This window comes from Heteronotia binoei, chromosome 7 (assembly GCF_032191835.1).
Source record: "Heteronotia binoei isolate CCM8104 ecotype False Entrance Well chromosome 7, APGP_CSIRO_Hbin_v1, whole genome shotgun sequence".
Classification (NCBI taxonomy): Eukaryota; Metazoa; Chordata; class Lepidosauria; order Squamata; family Gekkonidae; genus Heteronotia; species Heteronotia binoei.
In genome coordinates, this window is record NC_083229.1 from 87,496,955 (window position 1) to 87,517,799 (window position 20,845).

The window sequence follows — 20,845 nt, forward strand, 5'->3', positions numbered from 1 at the left end:
GCTTAAAAGCATTAAGTTCTGTGTTACCATTTGGTAAAAATACAACGAATAATAGTGGAAAGGTTTCCAAATGAGTTCTGTAAAATTCAATTGGACTGTCCACTTTTGTAACCAACTGTCTAAATCAGGGGTGTCAAACGTGCGACCCGAGGGCCAGATCAGGCTCTCAGAGGGCTCATATCAGGCCCACGAGCAACTCATGGTCATCTGCTTCCTTCTTTCTCTTGCTTCTTTTTGCATCACAGCTTGTTTTGCCAGGCTTGCTCAATCACACAGGAGCTACAGAGCAAAACCTCTGTTTTCTCTACTGGCTGACCAGCACAGGAAACAACTTATGTACAAAAGGTCAAAATGCCCAGCCATTTCATGTTTCCCCCTGGGTCTTGGGCTCAAAACATTGACCATAAAATTTCTGTAATGAATGTCAATAAATCACAAGTAGGTTTGCAAATTACAGATATGCACCTGAACAAAACCTGAACAGCATACTCAAGATTGCTACAGCACAGACAGTGTCTCCAGATTTTGATGCAATAATTCAGAGCAAAAGGTGTCAGTTATCAGAGACAGTTACACAAAATATTGCAAGAATGCTAATGTTTTAAGCATATTTTAAGTTTAAAAAAAATCTTTTTCCTTTATAAAGTTTTTATAAACATTACATTTTATGACACACATGGCCCTGCCCAATAAGTTTTCATTTATGTCAGATCTGGCCCCCATTACAAATGAGTTTGACACCCCTGGTCTAAATAATTTTCTTGGATTATTGGAATGTATTGTCCAAACCAATGGCTATTTTAAGTAACCTTTTGTTTCAAAATAGGTTGGCATGGTACATGTTAAATTTTGTACAAAACTCACACTTACTTTTAATTACTTCACCCTGTTCTAGAACATTTATATATGTAAATATAGTACATAAAATTTGTACTAACTGAAAGGGATATACTATTTTCTCATCTTTCCTACCAGCTCTGATTTTCTTTGGCTTTTTTTTTTCAGAGCAGTTGGGTAGTACATTGAACACAAAATGGATAAAATTAATCTAGTAAATGGAAAAAACAGATGATTAAACTCTGGGAATTTTAGATTGAAGCCATTGATTTTGTTTTTCAGTATTTGAAGAGACAAAAAACATTGCAAATATAACAATTTGTTTGAATTACATTAGGATGACTGACAAGAAAGGAGAGAGGACTTGGCATTTAGAACACCAAATATTTGAATTTAGTTTCCAGTTGTCTCAATAAAAATGACAACAAAAGCCATAATGAAACAGAATGGAGTACCTTCCATTCCAAGTACATTACTGCATTCAACTTCAAGTGGCAGGTATATGATGCTAGTGGAGTTTGACAACAGTTGTGTCTTTCCTGCTGTGTTGTTTAATATTATGAATTGAAGTGGTCTTTATGTGTTAGTGTATCTCTGATTCCTTGTCTTGTCCAATTCTGCTTCAGCGACTGGACTTAAACCAATATAAGAGTGTACCCAGCTCTCTTCACATGGACCATTTTCATAACAGGACGTATAATGTGGCTTTTACAGCAAACAGCCTTAGGGGTCATTGCCCTAGCATTTTGATGCTATATCTGAGTAAGTGCATTAATAACATGCACTAGGTTATAGTCCATGAGATATGGTGGTGAGAACAGCTCATATACAGTTTTATATCTACAAACTAACTCCAGAGTCTTGTTGATGTCCTGGCTTCAGCTGCTGAAAGCAATGGAGTAAATGGTAGAGACATACATTCAGATACTATCTAATGAAGAAGCTAAAACAAACAAACCTGTATTTGTTGATATAGTTATAACAGATTGGAAAATTAATGCCAAAATTCAGGATCATGCCATTCTGGCTAGTGTTCTGGTTCTTGGATATTTGTCTTAGAGTTCAAGAAGGTCAGAGGGCACAGAGAAAAGTGAAGAGAGAATGACAACAGTACGTAATTTTAGGGACATTTCCCCAGTCAACACAGTAACACATATCTTGCACCTGAGAGGATTTCTCAAAACATGTACTTTAATCACATAGCGGACTAACTGGTTGGAGAGGGCAATGTTTGTTGTAGCTCCTTTTTGCTTGTTGTTCAGTTGTCTGGCGCTGTAACTGATAAGCACTGGGACAAATGTTTTGTTTGGAGACTCTAGCAACCAGATAGCTTTGGTGACGTTGGAGGAGGGAGGTGAATGTTATGATTTTCCCTTTGGAGGGGATATGTAGCACTGCTAGGGAGGGGGGGGCAGGAGAAGAACAAACAAGGAGATAGGTATACAAACAAATGCTGTACTTGCTTCCTCCCCATGAAGATGCCACATGGTAGCTACCATCTTCTTTTAATAAGGTGTAAGCAAAGCCTGTGCTTTAAAATATCCAAAGCCCACCACCTCCCAAGGAAGCCTGTTCTACTGAGGAACTGCCCTAACACTTAGGAAGTTCTTCCTAATCTTTAGCAAAAACTTTTTAATTCCAATCCATTGATTCTTTTTTTTTTTTAACATTTGGAATGCTTTATTGAGTTAAGAAGTGCGATACAGATATAACAAACGAAAACCATGAGTATGCATCAAATATCAAAACATGACACCATGAAACATTACAGAGTGCAGTTACGAAAGTAATTGACAGGACATCAATATAGCGTGGTATGAGGCATTGGGGATTCTATTATCAGCATAAACTTTATCAATGAAGGGTCGCCATTTTTCTATAAAATTCGAGGAAGCAGTTTGTTGGGAACACTGAGGGCCTAAGTCATAAGTGAGCTTATCCAGTGCAAAATAATCCCACAATTTTAACCACCAAGTTTGTCGTGAGGGGGGAGAGTGTTGTTTCCAAACTAGAGCGATTGCAAATTTAGCAGCCACAAACATGAGCGAGATCAATTCCTCTGCAGATTCGGGGATATTTGAGTTATCTAAAAGATTTAAAAGGGCAAATTCGGGCGTAAATGGAGGAGAGTATGATGTGAGTTCTTGTACTTCTTGATAGATTTGTCTCCAAAAGCTATTTATGATTGGGCAATGCCACCAGGAGTGGAGAAAAGTACCCCTCTGTCCACAGTTCTTGAAACAGAGGGGTGAGATGGAAGACGAGTGCGCTAGCTGCACTGGGGTCCGGTACCATTGATTTTGGTCTGACCTTCTGGAGCAACAGAAAACAACTTTGCTCTATCCTCTATAGGACAGCCCTTCAAATACTTGAGATGGCTATCATAGCACTTCTCACTTGTCTCCTCTCCAGGCTAAACATATTCAACTCCTTCAGCCTTTTCTCATCAGGCTTGGACTCCAGACTCCTCACCATCTTTGTTGTTCTCCTTTAGATATGTTTCAGCTTGTCTATATCTTTCTTAAATTGTGGTGCCCCAAACAGAACATAATACTCCAAACTAACCAAAGCAGAGTAAAGTGATACCATCACTTTTTGTGATCTGGACACCATACTTCTGTTGATGCAGCCCCAAATTGCATTTGCCTTTTTAATTACTACATCTCACTGTTGATTCATGTCCAGTGTATGGTCTACTAAGACCCCTAGATCCTTTTCGCATGTACAAGACAAATGTTCCTCATCCTACAGCAATGCTTTTGATTTTTTTTCTTTACATTTATCTCAGTTGAAATTCATTTTATTAGTTTTCCAGGCAGTCAAAATGATCTTTATCCTGACTCTTTCTACTGTATTTGCTGCCCCTCACAATTTAGTATCATCTGCAGATTTAATGAGCATCACCTCTATTCCTTAATCCAGATTGTTTATAAAGATGTTGAACAACACAGGGCCTAGGACTGATCACTTGAGGCACTCCATTTGTCACTCCTCTCATCTAATGAAAGAAGGAGAAATTCAGATGCGATTTCACAGAGCATGCAAAGCAGCGAAATGATGCCTCTGCTGTACAAACTGCCTTCTCACTAAATCCCAGTTCCTGTAGTACAGTGGCAGTCCAGCATTCCTGATTAATGTGGTGTTTGCCCATCTCAGTTTTATATATATATATATTGTCCACACTTTGTCACGCTAAGTCACCTGGACTCACTCTGCAAGTGAGAATTTTAGGGGCATTCTAAAATGTGGTTTCTCTTGCTTGCCCCAGATTTGGCAGGGAGAGTCCCTTGTGTGCAGGCCACAGTCCCTGAGAAATTCATCCCTTTTGGAGAAGGGACGGAAAGTTATAGCCAAACATGTGTTTTCTTGCTAAAACTGGTGGAAACAGAAACAAAACTGAACAAGTAATCTGAATGGTTTTAATAATGAATTGTTTGAAACCAAATCAAGGTTTTTAATAAGGTGAACTGAAAACAAAACAAAAATATTGCTCATGTGGCTGGTAAATACTACTGGCTTCATAATGGTATTAAGTGAGGGGGGGGGGGGAAGTTACCAAAATAGATTTTACCATTCATTATTTTGTTGCTCAATTGATGCCTGAGAATCAAGGCTAAAACCAGAGCTGCCTTGAGGCTTAAAAACTAGGTGCAATGCCATAGTATTGTGCCTGCTTGGGAAAGGCAAATACATGTCCTTGATATTAAGGATAGCTTTTGTAATATACACTTGTTTTTAAAGGTCACTTGTGTCACTCTTGAAGCTGCTGGATGCTAAAAAAACTGAGCAATAATTGATATGCATTGTATTAGGACTCTTTATAAATGCAACTAGCTTAGAAATAACATAAGGTTTACAAAACATCAGAAGTGCATTTTCCGATACCCCATGAACACATTAAGCAGAGACAACGCACAATATTGATCCATTGTTTGAGTCAATGTATTAACACAAGTAAGCAGCATACTCATATTTGTTTTATGGATAGCAGTCTATGTCTGACAGCCAGTTTTGCCACCCTATGGTAGCTGCTATGCCACATAGTTTACTGCTTTGGAGGGCTTCCTGACTTTCAAGGATCTTGGAATGGGGCAGGAGTTGTGAAAGAGAGGGGGAATCTAAATTTTTTCTTAATTAAGGGTAGTGTTCATTTGCAACAGTGAAAATGAATGTCTTGTGGTACTTTAACAACCCATGCATGAGTTGAAATAACCTCATGATTCTAGATCATAGCTTGGTTATTTACTCTTACAGATTATATTGCCATATGACTTTTGGTAAAGACAGTCTGCTATGGAGACAAAACTGCTAACTTACAAAACCATAAACATTTGCCTAATGGTGTCTACATCTAAGATGAATCCTAAATAATATTTCCTGAGCTGAATCTGTATATACATCTTCTTCGCAGTGGAATAATTCCCACCAGAGGTGTGTTTTGTGTTCAATGAAAAGTTCTTATTTCTCCTAGCAAGGTTAACAAAAAAAAAAGCAGTAAAACGAGTCATATCATTTTTTACTAACTGTGGTAAGAGAATAAAAACTGATATCCTCTAAATTATGATTTTGTGCAAATGTTAATTAGATTCCACAAAGAATGGAGAGGGTTCTTCAGTTAGGCTACAATTTGGAGTTAAAGCATATAGATATCAAATTAATTTTGTCAGAGTTAGAAACAAGAGTACTTTAATTATATTTTTCATGGTGGCAATGTAAATGAAATTATACACACCCTTTTTGCATTAAATATTATTGTAAAATGAAGCAGCACACAATGTACATAAATCCAAATCTGATCCAAAATTATTCTAAGTTCAGTATATTTACTTTGTAAAATGTATTATATGGCAGTTTACTTGAAACCTCATAACAAGGCAACAGAATATTGCTTTTTGGAGGGAAGGTAGTAATTAGATATATTGTAGCTGCATTTGCATGCTTTTATGGAACTGGTTAGCAAATCAACGTGGTGGGGAAGACTAATTGATAAGTAATGCCAACTGAACCATACCATTTTTTTTACAGAACTAAAGAAAATATATATATTTAGTCAGTGTTTAGTGCATTGTTGTTATATTGAGTTATGTTTCATGGCAGCCTAATTTTTCTAGAGTGCACCAGAAAACAGAAAGCTTATAGGACCACAGCTTTCAAATCGTTTACAGAATAAGATAGCATTGCTTGGGCATTTGCTGCCCTCAGGCACCAGGAGGCAGACATACCAGCTGCTGTGTCCCAGTTTTTCTGATGCCTGTTCATCCTCTAGTGTTTATTTCCAGTGAAAACTCTCTGCTTTGGAATCTCCTATAGGCATATTTTAAGGGAATGTAAACTTCAAGCTCAGCAAAATTCTCTAAAGACATTATTTCTGTATATATGTATCATAATGTAAGAAAGCAGAGAATGGGAGACAAAGGGATAATGAGGATTTGCCAGCTTCTCTTCAGATTAATTTGGTTTGTGTCAATGTGAAGAACTGGCCACATCCCAGAATACATTTGGATACATGAATGTCTTCTTGCAACTAATGTTTGTTTCAGTTCTGAAAAGTAGTCACTTTTCCTACAAGAGGGTTCATACATGAAGAGAGCACTATCCAAATACATTGGAAATATGCACAGCCAGTGGCTGGTTTGTGTTGAAGTAACTTTGGTTTCAATGGGCACCTCCAAATAGGTGCCGAATTGTGTAGCTGCCTCAGTCCTAAGATGACTGTGGCATTTTAGTTGGTACTGCATGTTAACTTAGTGGTAGCCCTATGTGGTTCCAGAAAACTTGTAAAATGATCACCTATGTGGGCTTTTAAATACAGTTATGTTTGTAGAAATGTGTGAATGTTATTGACTGCCCCAACCCTTTTTCTATGTGCTGAAGTCTCATGAAAATAAAAAGGATCCAGTGGAATGCAGATGTGTAAACCAGATGCTTAATTTTCTGTAGTCGCTTTTTAATTCTGAGGTCATAATATTATTAAAAACTGCTAAGATATCCTGAGATTAAAATTACTGTCCTGTGGCTTACAAGAAAGAAAGCTACCCTACTGTAATTTCCCCCATAATTGAGCATGTACCAGCTTTGGATTTAACACAGGTCATAGCTATGAATTTTATAGGAACAACAGGTCCCAGCTTAACAGGAGTTACCCACCTTTTGCCTGCATAAAGGTAATAGTAGAAACAAGAGTTGAGTTGTATTTGGTTGGAAGCTGCCCTGAATTGTGAACCTGGATTTAGGACATTTCATTCATGGTGTTATTTTCCAGTTTCTCTGAATTCTCAAGAATCTACATCTATGTATATTTAAGTTTCTAGAGCAGCAGAGCCACAGTGATCAATTATTTCATTGAAGGTGACTTGATGGGTGGCAGAATCAGTTTCATTATAACTCTACCACATGTTTTGGAAGGGGTTTGCTATTTAACTAAAGAGAAGACCCTCAAGGATTTATATTGGTGGTAAAATACAATACATCATGGCAGTATAATGCTGCTTGTAATAGACTACATGACTGCTGGTTTAAGGATGGTAGCTTTGTAATAGTGCTCTGGGGTTACTGGCTGTGAGTGACCACTCTTTCATCAATGTTCACTCTTTCATCAATGTCAGATTTCCAGTACCTGGGAAACTATTAGTTATATTCAGATTTTAATAGTGCTTTGGCTATGTTCTTTGGCTGGATCAGAGAACAATAAGAGGAAACCACTTGCATCTATAGCAAATACTATCTGATCATAATACAAAAGTTTTGCCTTGACTACCTACCAAGAGTTGTGTCTCCTAGACTGTTTTAACTGGAACAAGGACTAACAAGGCTAAAGCATAATTTGCAAATTCAGTATATTAGCTATATTTCAGTTTCATCATGGTTTAAGGGTATTATTCTTTAGTTAGCAATGGATATAATGTTCCTGGAATCACATAAAATAGTTGCATTTTTTAAAAAGAAACATGAAAATATAAAGTCTCCGTTGATATACTGACTACATATACTTGTCTCCTCTTATATTTAAGAACACAAACATCAGCATAGTCCTGACAACATGAACTCATAGTCTGCACATGGACTTCTTAAAGATAGCTTATGCACCTAAGTGTATGAAGCTGTTTACTGTAGCCTTGAGCATAAGCATGCTACAGTCATAATAGCAACAAATGTCCCATTTAACTCAGTGGGATTTAGTTCCAATTTGACATATGATTGCCTTGTGTTATATGCTATTAAGCTTGCAATAAGGATTATTTTTCAATTTTAAAATTATTCAGGCTGAAAACTAATGCTAGTAGAAGAGAAATTTATTTGTGGAAGTATATTTATTTGTAACATGGAATGTCCTTGTGAGGACATTCTAGAAGCCTAAACAGACCACCTTCTAGAGGGTGGAACCCTTTCTCCATCATCATGCCCCAATCTCAGGTAGGGTTGCCGGTGCACATATCCCTAATGCACTGAAGAATATATCCAGCAACAGTATACAAGCACTAACCTATGGACAGGGTGTGTGTAAGTTACATTGACTGAGCAGGAAATTAACATCATTTCTTTCCCTCTCAGCCAAAAATTGGAGCTGTTTGGCAGGACCAGGGGTAGAATTCTGGCAGGAGCTCCTTTGCATATTAGGCCACACACCCGATATTGCCAGTCCTTCAAGAACTTACAAAAAAGAGACTTGTAAGCTCTTGGAGGATTGGCTACATCAGGGGGTTGGACTGATATGCAAAGGAGCTCCTGGTAGAATTCCACCCCTGGGCAGGACAACTTTAAAAGTTTTGCATGGTGATTCCCTGCAAATGGCATCTATTCCACTGCCAAAATATAACACTAGGGGAAGAGAAATGAGCTACATGTGTGTACTTTTTCTGAGATCAGTTCCCCATAGGATCTTTAAAATTTAGTGGGGGGAATTCACTTGAATGTCATATAGTAGCCACTCAAAAATGTTAAAATGAAATAATGAACCACTCGTACCAGCAATTGACAGAATCATACCTTTTCTCCCAGCTAAGTCAATAGATCCATTCCCCAGGCACCATCAGATAGGTTTAGAGTGTTTAATTGTAATACAAGCAAAAGTGTTAAATATAACTGTTATCTTGTTTCATTTTTCTAATCAGCTTTGATAGCTTTTCAGTGCCTTTTGTACACTCTGGCTTCTGTTTAAGATATATAGTATACTGAGTACAGATTGTCTTACCCTGCCTTAAATGCTTAAACTTAAACCAGTAATTAAATGTCAGTGTAATATTTTGTACTAAGTACTATTGCTCTACATTGTTTATAAAAGGGCTGTGACTGGGCTGGACCCATTGACACGTGTATGGAATGTTACACTCTGTTAATACATTTGTTCTATATTTGAATTGCATGATCACAAACATGGTTTGTGCCTAAAAGAATTATTTTTATTCTATATTGAGCTATACTAATAAATATTCTTAATTTTTGTGATTCTTGGTCTTTTTTGTATAACAAAAATGAAAGTGACTAAATCCTATCATGGAAAACATTCATAGTTGCTGAAGTCTTTGAGCAAAAGAAATCCATTAAACAGGTTAGAGTCTGGTTCTTTCACCTTTTTGCATAAAACCAAATATGCATTAGAACAAATGACAATTTGAACTTTATTCAGATATGAACCACAGCAAAACAATAGCTACCATTCCTTCTGTACTTTGAAATAAAATAGCAAGAAGTAATAGCATGTCCAAATTCCATTTTGAAAGCTAGTAAGTACAATGTTATGTACTTACTGAACTCTTGAGTTTTATTTCAGGGGAAACATACATAGGATCTAATGGCAGATCCTTCATTGTCAGAATTAACTGAATGATCCACTATCATTGGCAGTACTTAAAATGGTAAAAAGTTCTTGCATCTTGACCAGGAAATAAGTACAGTCTCCCATCTCCGTATTTTAAATTTAACATATATATTAAAGTATGGTACAGATTAGTTACATATTTAGCATGCCATTAAAATGCCTTAAAGCAGTGGTACTCACTCTGTGGCTCACAGAAAGCCACAATTACAATTACTATCAACCAAAAGAGCCACATTTACCTCCATCTTTGGCATGAGGCCTGCACCTCAGGTAAGCTTACAGCTTGCCCATTCCTCTGACTGTGATTGTTTTAAGGAGGAAACCACCTGTCAACTACAAGCCAAATACGAGCTGAACCTAAGCAGCATATGAAAACGAGATGGATCAAACATGCTAAGTATGCAAAATGTATATTTACATGGAGAAAGGTAAAGATTTATGGAGATACAGAGTTGTGAAAATAACTTCTGTATTGAAATGTCAACCAGTTAAATTAAACATATACTGTGATAAAGTTAAAAAAATGTATTATGGGATATTAGTGAATGCACGTCTGACTGAATATTATGTATATAAAATATTTCCATATTACTATAAGGCATAGATCATGACTAGCTCAAGTAAAGAAAGAAAAGAAAGACAAAGAAAAGAAGAAGAAGAAATATAAGTAAAGAAGCTCAGTATATTCTGGTTTGGTCTTCTGATACTTAACTACATATGTCAGCAGTTTTTACATTTCTTGAAGTGGTACCTGCTTCTCAATTTATTGTACTTTTTGCCTTACTCACAAACTTAACACCATGCTATTTTTTATCTCCACTGTATAAAACACAGGTATTTCACAGTTAACACTAAATAAATTTATAATTTATTTTTCATGTTTAACATTCATACATAGTGTAACAGCCCCCACATGCCCCATAATGGAAGACATCTAGAATGCTTGAGTTTATATGCAACTTTACCTACAGAACAACACAGAGCACCTAATTAGGTACCTAAGATGGGTAACCTGAAAAACATGGGTTCTGAGAAGCAACATGACAAAAAGACTTCACAGTTGACATGCCAAATGCTATATTTAACCCCTCCACACTCCCTGGTAAGTTCAGTCCCAGACATACTCCCTTGAGCTATAAAATTTCTGCCCTGACAAGCTCCTGTCCTTTTCACCTCCAAGACTTTTACCCTCTTGTAGCATAAATAAATGCAAATCTCTCCACTGGTAGACAGGTTTATGATTTCTTCAGGCTTGCCAATGGAATATTGGAGCATAGGAGTAACCTTTCTCTTTGTGTAAGTGTCTGCACCTGCACTCTAAAGACCCTTCTCAAAATAGGGTGTAAAACATGTGAATTCTTGCACAGTGATTCCAAGACTCTGACTCCCAAGACAATTTGCAGCGCTCACCCTCAACCATACAGCTTGTGTCCTCTTCCTTCCCTACAGAACACTGGCCATCACAATCCCCTTCATGGACATCTATGGTGACTATGCCCTAAAAATCCTATATGACTCTGAACTCACTCATTTCCCTGTAGTCTTGATTGGATGTAGTATTTGATTGCTCTTTTCTGTGTGCGTATGTTTTGTCAATATTACTCAAATAAAGCAACTATTTTTCCTTTTAAATTGGCCTTAGTTATTGAGTTTTCCTCTTGAAATCAACCTTAGTATACATAGGTCCAAAGATCTTGTCTGTTTGCCCCTGCTGCCAACTCTCTCTTAAGTTAGATTCCCCATTCTTTCTATCTATCTATCTATCTATCTATCTATCTATCTATCTATCTATCTATCTATCTATCTATCTATCTATCTATCTATCTATCTATCTATCTATCTATCTATCTATTTTATGATTTATATCCCGCTCTTCCCAGCAAGTGGCTCAGGGCGGCTCACAACATCGAATCTCACATAAATAAGATTTAAGCATATAAACAGTTAAAATAATTAATACATTTAAAACATTTAAACCATTTATTAGGAGAGGCAGTTTGGGAAACAATAGCATTACTGAGCAATTGTCTGTATTTCATGCCATTTCATACATTATGCAATGACAAATCCAAATCAGCCATTGAACCTTCTCTCCCAGCTCACCTAGCTCCTCATCTTTCTTCCTGCCCTTATGACCTAATTGCAAGAGAGCCCACAATTTGGAAGCCTCTGGTATAAGATGCAACACACACAATTTCTAGTATATGGCTGCCAATCCCCAGGTGGGAGCAGGGGATCCCCTGGTTTGGAGGCCCTCTCCCCACTTCAGGAATATCAGAAAGCTTGGGTGGGGAGGGAAATGTCTGCTAGGCACTCCATAATACCCTATGGAGACCTATTCCCATAGGATATAATGGGGAATTGATAGCTGGGTATTTGGGGCTCTGGGAGGGTGGGTTTTGAGGTAGAGGAACCAAATTTTCAGCATGACATCCAGTATCTCTCCTCAAAACACTCCCCAAGTTTCAAAAAGATTGCACCAGGGGGTCCAATTCTATGAGCCCCAGAAGAAGGTGCCCCTATCCCTCATTATTTCCAAATAGAGGGAAGGCATTTAACGGGTGTATGGTCCCTTTAAATGTGATTGCCAGAACTCCCTTTGGAGTTCAATAGTACTTCTCATACCTTTGCTCCTGGCTCCATCCCAAAGTCTCCTTGCTCCACCCCCAAAATTCCCAGCTATTTCTTGAGTCGGACCTGGCAACCCTATTCTAGTGGCAGAAATCTTGTAAGCAATGGGTTAGCTGCAGAAATTTTGGAGTGCCATTCTGAAGCAAAAGACAAATTCTTCAAGGACGCAACAGTTTAAAGTTGTTACATTTCAGGCATAATAGTATAGGTCTCTTACCTTCATAAATCCAAATCGGACATTATGCACAATGCTTGAATTTAATTAAGAAGAGGAATTCTTAATCCATTTATAGAGCAGGAGATGCAATACGTTAATTATGTATTACAACAAGTAAATACAAAGCAAGGAGCCTGTGAAGATAAGGTTGTAATTGACTGGTATTCACTTACTGCTTCTGTGGAAAGGGAAAGGATAAGTACAAGTTACATAGTCTAGATTATTCTAAATTAATGTTGCACAATTATAACGATAGGATTAATGTCAAAACTGGGAGGAAGAAGATGATATTGGATTTATACCCCGCCCTCCACTCTGAATCTCAGAGCGGCTGACAATCTCCTTTATCTCCCTCCCCCACAACAGACATACTGTGAGGTAGGTGGGGCTGAGACAACCCTCACAGAAGCTGCCCTTTCAAGCACAGCTCTGTGAGAGCTATGTCTGGCCCAAGGCCATTCCAGCAGCTGCAAGTGGAGGAATGAGGAATCAAACCCAGTTCTCCCAGATACAAGTCTGCGCACTTAACCACTACACCAAACTGGCTCTCAAGTAAGTAATATATAGTGTCTTTGGCGATGCCAAAATTACACATTTTTAAGTCCATTTAGGTCAATGGGCTAAAAGTGTTTTAACTGTTTAAAATTGCATGGTTAGGTTGTTAGGCACAATTTAAAAAATGATAATTGTAATAAAGGGTAAGTAAATATATATTATATATATATATATATATATATATATATATATATATATATATATATATATATATATATATATATATATATATATATATATAATTATCAATGGAGGCACAGATAGCGGCCACTGCCAAGTCCGCGTTTTTTCATCTTCGACGAGCGAAGCAGTTGGCCCCCTTCCTGGAGCGCTGGGACCTAGCAACGGTGATCCATGCTACGGTCACCTCGAGACTGGATTACTGCAACGCCCTCTACATGGGGCTGCCCTTGTGCCGAACTCGGCGGCTGCAGCTGGTGCAGAACGTGGCAGCTAGGCTGCTGTTGGGGCTCCCAAGATGGGAGCACATATAGCCAGGGCTGCGCGGACTGCACTGGCTGCCAGTGGTATACCGAGTTCGTTACAAAGTGCTGGTTATTACCTTTAAAGCCCTATATGGCTGAGGACCTGCCTACCTGAGGGACCGTCTCTCCCCATATGAGCCCCAGAGAGCGCTGAAGTCAGCTGGAAAGAACCAGCTGAATATCCCTGGGCCAATGGAGGCCAGATTGAAGACCACCCGGGATCGGGCCTTCTTAGGGTTGCCAAGTCCAATTCAAGAAATATCTGGGGAGTTTGGGGGTGGAACCAAGAGACTTTGGGGGTGGAGCCAGGAGACATTAAGGGTGGAGCCAAGATCAAGGCTGTGACAAGCATAACTAAACTCCAAAGGGAGTTCTGGCCATCACATTTAAAGGGACGGCACACCTTTTCAATTCCTTCCTTCCATAGGAAATCATGAAGGATAGGGGCACCTTCTTTTGGGGCTCATAGAATCGGACCCCCTGGTCCAATCTTTTTGAAACTTGGGGAGTATTTTGGGGAGAGGCACTAGATGCTATACAGAAAATTTGGTGCCTCTACCCCAAAAAACAGCTCCCCCGAGCCCCAGATACCTGCAGATCAATTCTCCATGATTTTCTATGGGAATAAATCTCCATAGGGAATAATAGAGTTCCCAGCAGACATTTCCCTCCCCTCCCCCCGCTTTCTGATGACCCTGAAGCGGGGGGAGGGCCTCCAAACTGGGGGATCCCCTGCCCCCACCTAGGGTGGCCAGACCGTCCCGGGCACCCGGGAATGTCCCGGTTCTGGCCCCCTATTCCCGCCTCCCGGGCTGGCTATACCGGGACCATTAGAGGTCCCGGTTTAGCCAGCCCCGGAGGCGGTAGGCCGCGCACAGGGACGCTCCCTCCCTCACTCGCCGCCTTCCCCGCCAGCACGCGGGGCCCGGCGGCGGTGGAGGAGGCCGGGGAGGCGGCGGAGAGGCCGGCGCTGGTCGCTGGAGGCCCTCCAGAGACCCTGGAGGGCCTCAAGTGACCAGCGCCGACCAGCGGCACGCTGAAGCAGCCTGTCGGTCACTTCCGGGTTCCTGTCCTGCATCTCGACCTGTGTTATTAGTGACAGGCTGCTTCGGCGTGCCGCTGGGCCCCACAACGATGGGACCGATGCCACAGGGACAGGCTCGAAACACTCTATAACCCCTCAAAAGAACAGCAGTCTAGCTCGCTTCCCCCGAGCCCTGCCGCCATAAGCCTCAAGGGGGCTCATTTTGCGGCATCTCCCGGCGGGAGGGTGGCACCCGCACGGGACACATATCAAATGAAAGAGGGGGCGCAGGGCTATCAGAAACAGCCGGCAGAGGGAGTCGGGAGACCACCCCACTGGGGGATCCACACCCCGAAAGTGATGAAGGTGGCGCAGATAGAGCCAACAGAGCAAACAGGACAAAATAAATAGGCTGCATTATGCAGCACAGTCTTACTGGAATCTCACTGGAATCTCACTGGAATCTGACTGGCTTCTCAGCATGGAACCCGTTCTCTCTAGTCTTCTCACTTTGAAAAAAGTAAAAAAAGAGTTTCATTTAACTTTACTTCCCCCTTTCCCTCTCTATAAATAACCTTGGTGTTTCCGGCGGTGATATTTGGGGGATTTTTGGGGACGTCACAGGAAGTGCTGTGAAGTCACTTCCTGTTTCCGGCAGTGCCATTTGGGGGAAATGATGTCACAGGAAGTGATGTCACTTCCTGTTTCTGGCAGGCGGCGTGGGGGAAATGATGTCACAGGAAGTGATGTCACTTCCTGTTTCCGGCGGTGGCATGACGTCACCGGGAGTGACGTCACTTCCTGTTTCCGGCGGCACCCCTACCTTCCCCCCCAAAAGGTGTCCCTGGCTGGCCTTCAGACATTATGGCCACCCTACCCCCACCTGGGGATTGGCAACCCTAGGCCTTCTCCATTGCAGCTCCACTGCTGTGGAATCAACTCCCAGAAGAGGTGCGGGCCCTACGATGTTTAGATCAATTCCATAGGGCCTGTAAGACCTAACTCTTCAAAATAGCCTTCACCTAATGCCAAGCCAAGAAAGTGCCGCTGGCTATGTTTTTAGCTACTGAACCTTACTGAAGACCTAATGTTTATAGCACCATAATGTTAATTTTAATATAACTTGTAAATTGTTTTAATGATGATTTTATAATTATAACTGTTGCTGTATATTGTATTCCTATGCTGTGAGCCGCCCTGAGCCTGCCCTGGCGGGGAGGGCGGGATACAAATAAAAAGTATTATTATTATTATATGCTGCTTATGAAATTAATACTTTATTATTAATTTCCAAAAAGTGAAAAAAACCGAGTTTAAAATATTTTGCTAAGATAATCGCAGTTGCAATATAAGTAAAATAGTGGCCATTACAAAGGTAACAATTGTGCTATCATAGAATCAATGACAAGATGGTGATAGAAGAACCACTTTGTTCTTTAGTATTCCAAAATAAAATTGTACTTTTTGATAAAAAGATTTCAATAAGAGGAATATGCCTGAACCATAAACACTTCATACTACAAAAAAGTATGCACTAGTGGTCCACTTTCCTTTAACTAGGAGTGTCACTTTACACATGACTTTGATTTCTGAGGTCTCTGTTATATATCATATGAAATAGTTTAAGTACTTACTTCAAAGCTCAACTTAAATCAATTACATATTTACATGATCTACCAAAATTGTGATATATAATTTCCCTAAATTTTGCATTTTCCTAAAAATTAAAGTTGCAAGCTCAGCTTCAGGCATTTCCTTTCCTTGTTCATAACAAGCACATTCAAACATGAGTATGGGAACACTGAGATGGCCTTGCATGCTCTGAAGACAATTTTATGAGGCTGGCTTCTATAAACCAGGCTTATACTGTACTGATTTAATTTTCCATTTATATTTTCAAATCAGATATTCAAATTATATTATGTATGGATAAAGTGCTTTTAGGAGGGGGAGAGATAGAAGCTGCATAACTTATATGTTGGTATTTATTTATTCGACTTATATCCCGCCCTCCTCGCCAAAGCATGTTCAGGGCGGCTCACATTGAAAGGTCATAAAAGCCTTACAGAAGAAAGGCTCAGAGGGATGGCAGAAGATGAAGTCATAAAGATTTTTGATCAAAAGCCTGGGAGAGAAAGTATTGTCTGACATTTTTCCTCATTAATCTATACTGAAGAGAGAAGCTGCATCTGAACAATGTTCCTGTTCTGTAGGGACCTGACAACATTATGAGAAACAACTAACTATGGTAAAATATGAAGCATAAGGAAACACAATTACTTCTTAACGTTGATTATATTCTTAATGTTTGTTTCAAGGAATTACAAAACTATATAAGGTTTGATGGAAGAAAGAGTTCAAAATGTCACATACCATGTATCAGTTGCAAGTTCCAATCTAGCAAGTTCTCATTAGTATCACCCACACAGTGGCTACATAAATAATTCACTGGAAGACTGTCAGAGATTCCATCCATAAAACTATACAAGCTTTTTACTGGCTGAAAAGGAAATAAATATTTAATAAATCATCTCAGATAAAAATGCAAGAATAGTATTTCAAGGTATAGTGCCAGTTGCAAACAACTAAATATATTAGCAATAAACTAAAATATAAAGATAAATAAACACATTTCTGGCCCGTAATATATTACCTGAATAATATTTTTCTCCTAATTTTAAATTAAAGAAACATCATTGCAAAATTATTTTTCAGCTCTGCAAAAGTATTAACAAAAAACTGGCAATGAACAATGAAACATACACTACTGTATATTGCATTAAACCAATTGGTCAAAGGTCAGTACTGACTCAGATTGGCAGCAGCTTTTCTGGGCTCAGTCTTTCATATCTCCTTCTACCAGATCTTCACAATTCCTTGCAATTTCAAGAACCTGAGCTCGATAATATTGACTGGACATTCTAAGCATGTATCTGATGTTTAAAGTTGATCAGTTAATATTCATTTCGAATACTTGATTTTTGACAGAAACCAGACTCCTGTTTTGCAGTCCAGTCACTCCACAGGTTGCCAGTTCCCCAAGTTCAGTTCAAGGTGCTGGTTATTACCTCCAAATCCCTTCATAGACTAGGACCCACTTATCTACAGGACTCTCTCTTTTTAATATGTTCCACTGAAACAGCTTTGTTGATCTGAGCAAAGCCTCCTGAAGGTGCCATTCTGCAAAAGGGTAAAGCAACAGACTATTCAAACGTTCTCTGTGGTGCCCTCCACCTGATGGAATGGCCTGTCTGATGAGGTTAAAGCTCCCATAATAATTGTTTAGTTTTGCAGAATGTATAAAACAGAACAGTTCAGGACATAGGGTTGCCAAGTCCAATTCAAGAAATATCTGGGGACTTTGGGGGTGGAGCCAGGAGACATTAGGGGTGGAGCCAAGATCAAGGCTGTGGCAAGCATCATTGAACTCCAAAGGTAGTTCCGGCCATCACATTTAAAGGACGTTCCGGCCATCACCTTTTCATTTCCTTCCTTCCATAGGAAATAATGAAGGACAGGGGTACCTTCTTTTGAGGCTCATAGAATTGGACCCCTTGGTCCAATCTTTTTGAAACTTGGGGGGTATTTTGGGGAGAGGCACTAGATGCTATACTGAAATTTTGGTGCCTCTACCCCGAAAAACAGCCCCACCAGAGCCCCAGATACCCGCAGATCAATTCTCCATGATTTTCTATGGGAATAAATCTCCATAGGGAGTAAGAGTTCCCAGCAGACATTTCCCTCCCCTCCCCCCCCCCGCTTTCTGACGACCCTGAAGCGGGGGGGGGGGAGGGCCTTCAAACCGGGGGATCCCCTGCCCCATCTGGGGATTGGCAACCCTATCAGGACAGCATTTGTACAAAGAGAATTGTGATGTAGTAAAATGGAATTCCACAAGAAGGCAATTCTATATGGGTAATAAGGATTTTAATTTTAATAGTTTGTGAAAGCATGTTGCCTTTTCCTCCCTCTTGGACTGCAGTGCTCACTGAATATATACTGTCTTTTAGTTCAGTATTGTGAAATCCAGTTAATGTAATGTATTATGCTGTTCCATGTTCTTTGTGTGATTCGGTTTTGCATTGTTCATACTATACTGTCTTTATTGCATGGCCTTTTATAACTGTGATATTCCTTGAGTTTTAAAGAAAGGCAAAGATAAATGAAGTACAATAAATGTGTTTATACTTAAAAATGGCCTCACACTTTATTTATGCATTTATATGCCACTTTGCTCCCCAGCAGGGGCTGAAGGCAATTTAGGATATAAGGATACAATGTAAAAACAAAAGAAAAAGGGGGCAAGGTCTCTCCTCATATGGTAATGGATGGATCACAGATGACTTTAAAAAGGTACTAGACAGATTGATAAGGAGAACAGGTCCGTCAACGGCTACTAAGCATGGTAACTAAAAGGGACCTCCGCATGAAACGCGGCCAGCCTCTTGCTGAATAAAATTAATTTTGATATTTGATCAGAGTTTCGCACCGGGAGCACCATTTCATTGTAAGCAGTAAGTGCACTAAAGAGAACTCGCGAAGCAAGTAGAAGGTGCCTAGAGCTCCAGAGGTTCCCTCGGCAAAGGAACAAACCTGTTTCATCCGCAGCTGCCGGGATCAAAAGCTCATGCTTATTGCTTTGGAGACTACATTTCCCAGCATGCAATGTCCCAGGGCTCTCACGGAAGCTCGAAATCGTCTAACCTGCTGGGACTCCCAATCAGCTTTTCTATTACGTTGGAAGAGCCTATATTTTGAGGCCATTTTCCCTTCCGGTTTTCTTTCTCCTCCCCTCACTTCCCGCACTCTCGACACCTCCCCTTGCTCAGTGTGAAAGGAGCCCCGTGTCTAGCAAGCTGTCAACCGACGTACGAAATGGGAGAGGAGGCTGACGGGGACTGAGAGTCGACGCGGTAGTGGTGCGCGCGCGCCCCCATAGGCCGACGTGCGGGTGCTCGCGTCAGAGTCGGCGTTGGTCGCAGTGCGCTGGGCAGCCGCGTGGGGTGTTGAACGAGGCAGTCCTCGCTGGAGAAGGCGGGGAAGGGGGTAGAGAATAAAGGCGAGGGACGCGCGCGCGCCCCCATCTGTCCTTGCGCGTGCGCGCCTTGTGGGAACGAAGAGGAGGCTGCTGCGGGCGCTGCTGCTGCTTCTTTTTTCTCCCCTACTACTTGTCCGCTTTCCTTTCTTCCCCGGCCGGAGTGTCTTCTCATCGCCAGGACTGAGCGAACGGGTGAACAACGATGGCGGCCGCCGGGGCTCTGGCCAAGCACGAACAGATCCTGGTACTCGATCCGCCCACCGACCTCAAATTCAAAGGTGCTGTAGAAATATCAACCGGGGGGGGGGGGAGGAGGAATGAATGCCAAAGAAGGGCAATGCGGGGGGGAGGAGGGAGGGAGGGAAGGCAGAGGGCTGATCGGGGCTTCGGCGCTGTTCATCCCGGTCCCCCGAGTAGACGGGAACGAGGAAGGAGAGGGCCTGTCCTTGGGCCTAGGCGGGCGGTCTGGGACTAGTCTGTGCCGGATCCAGAGACTGGATTGGGAGGAGGTTCGAGTCGGTGAACGGGACGAGGCGTCGCCGTCGCCATCTTGCTCTCTTCCCTCCTCTCTGCTCTCCTTTTGCCCCCCCCCCCTTTCCCGGTCGGTGTGCGGTAGAGAGAAGGAGCGGCGGTGAGCCTTTCCTGGTGGTTCTCGCTCCCCTCCGGCCCTGAGAAGGAGAAGGGAGCCGGCCTCGGGCATCGCCAGCAATCCCACCCCTCCAGGTTCTTCTGCAGCCCGTTACGGCGCGCTTCCCTAGCCGGGCCCTTCAGTGAAAATCCACCCCCCCCCCGTTCATTTGCCGTGGGGTGAGGCAGCAACAGGAACGGAATTTAAGGGGAGAGCTTTAGCCCCTTCCCTGACATCCTCTTTCGCCGCCTTTTCGCTGTGAGGATTGACGAGGCTCTGAATGCGGATGGCCTTTTCTTGGTGTACCTTCTGTGTAAGATGAGGGGAAAACCACTCACACTTCCCGAGTTCTCAGGCCCGGCCTCTCCGTTTCCCGAATAAGTCCCCCCCCCCCCATTAACACGACATCTGACCCCAGAGCTTGCCTGGTCTCCGTTGAGCTGTACCTGTGGTAGGGTGGTGGTATTCTTGCACCAACGCCCTGTGCAGTGTCATTTATGAGTTAGTGTAAAGGTGTATAGCGACTGACTGGAGACTAGAGACTCTGTTTGCTGAATGACACGGTATTATTATTGTGACTTGAATAATTAAAAGAGTCTTAACTGCTTTGGA

General features: G+C 41.2%; 1 protein-coding gene across 3 annotated transcripts in view; it reads left to right on the forward strand.

Moving 5' to 3' along the window:
- Window positions 1-19,285: 19,285 nt before the first annotated feature.
- VAPA (VAMP associated protein A) overlaps window positions 19,286-20,845 on the forward strand; it is a 54,271-nt gene continuing 52,711 nt past the window's right edge. For 2 of the 3 annotated variants that reach the window (XM_060244016.1, XM_060244017.1), the window contains exon 1: window positions 19,578-19,883. In XM_060244016.1, coding sequence (XP_060099999.1) covers window positions 19,808-19,883 — 76 coding nt within the window. In that variant the 5' untranslated portion in view covers window positions 19,578-19,807. Of the gene's footprint in view, window positions 19,884-20,845 lie in introns of all 3 variants that reach the window. The other variant, XM_060244018.1, reaches the window with a different exon arrangement.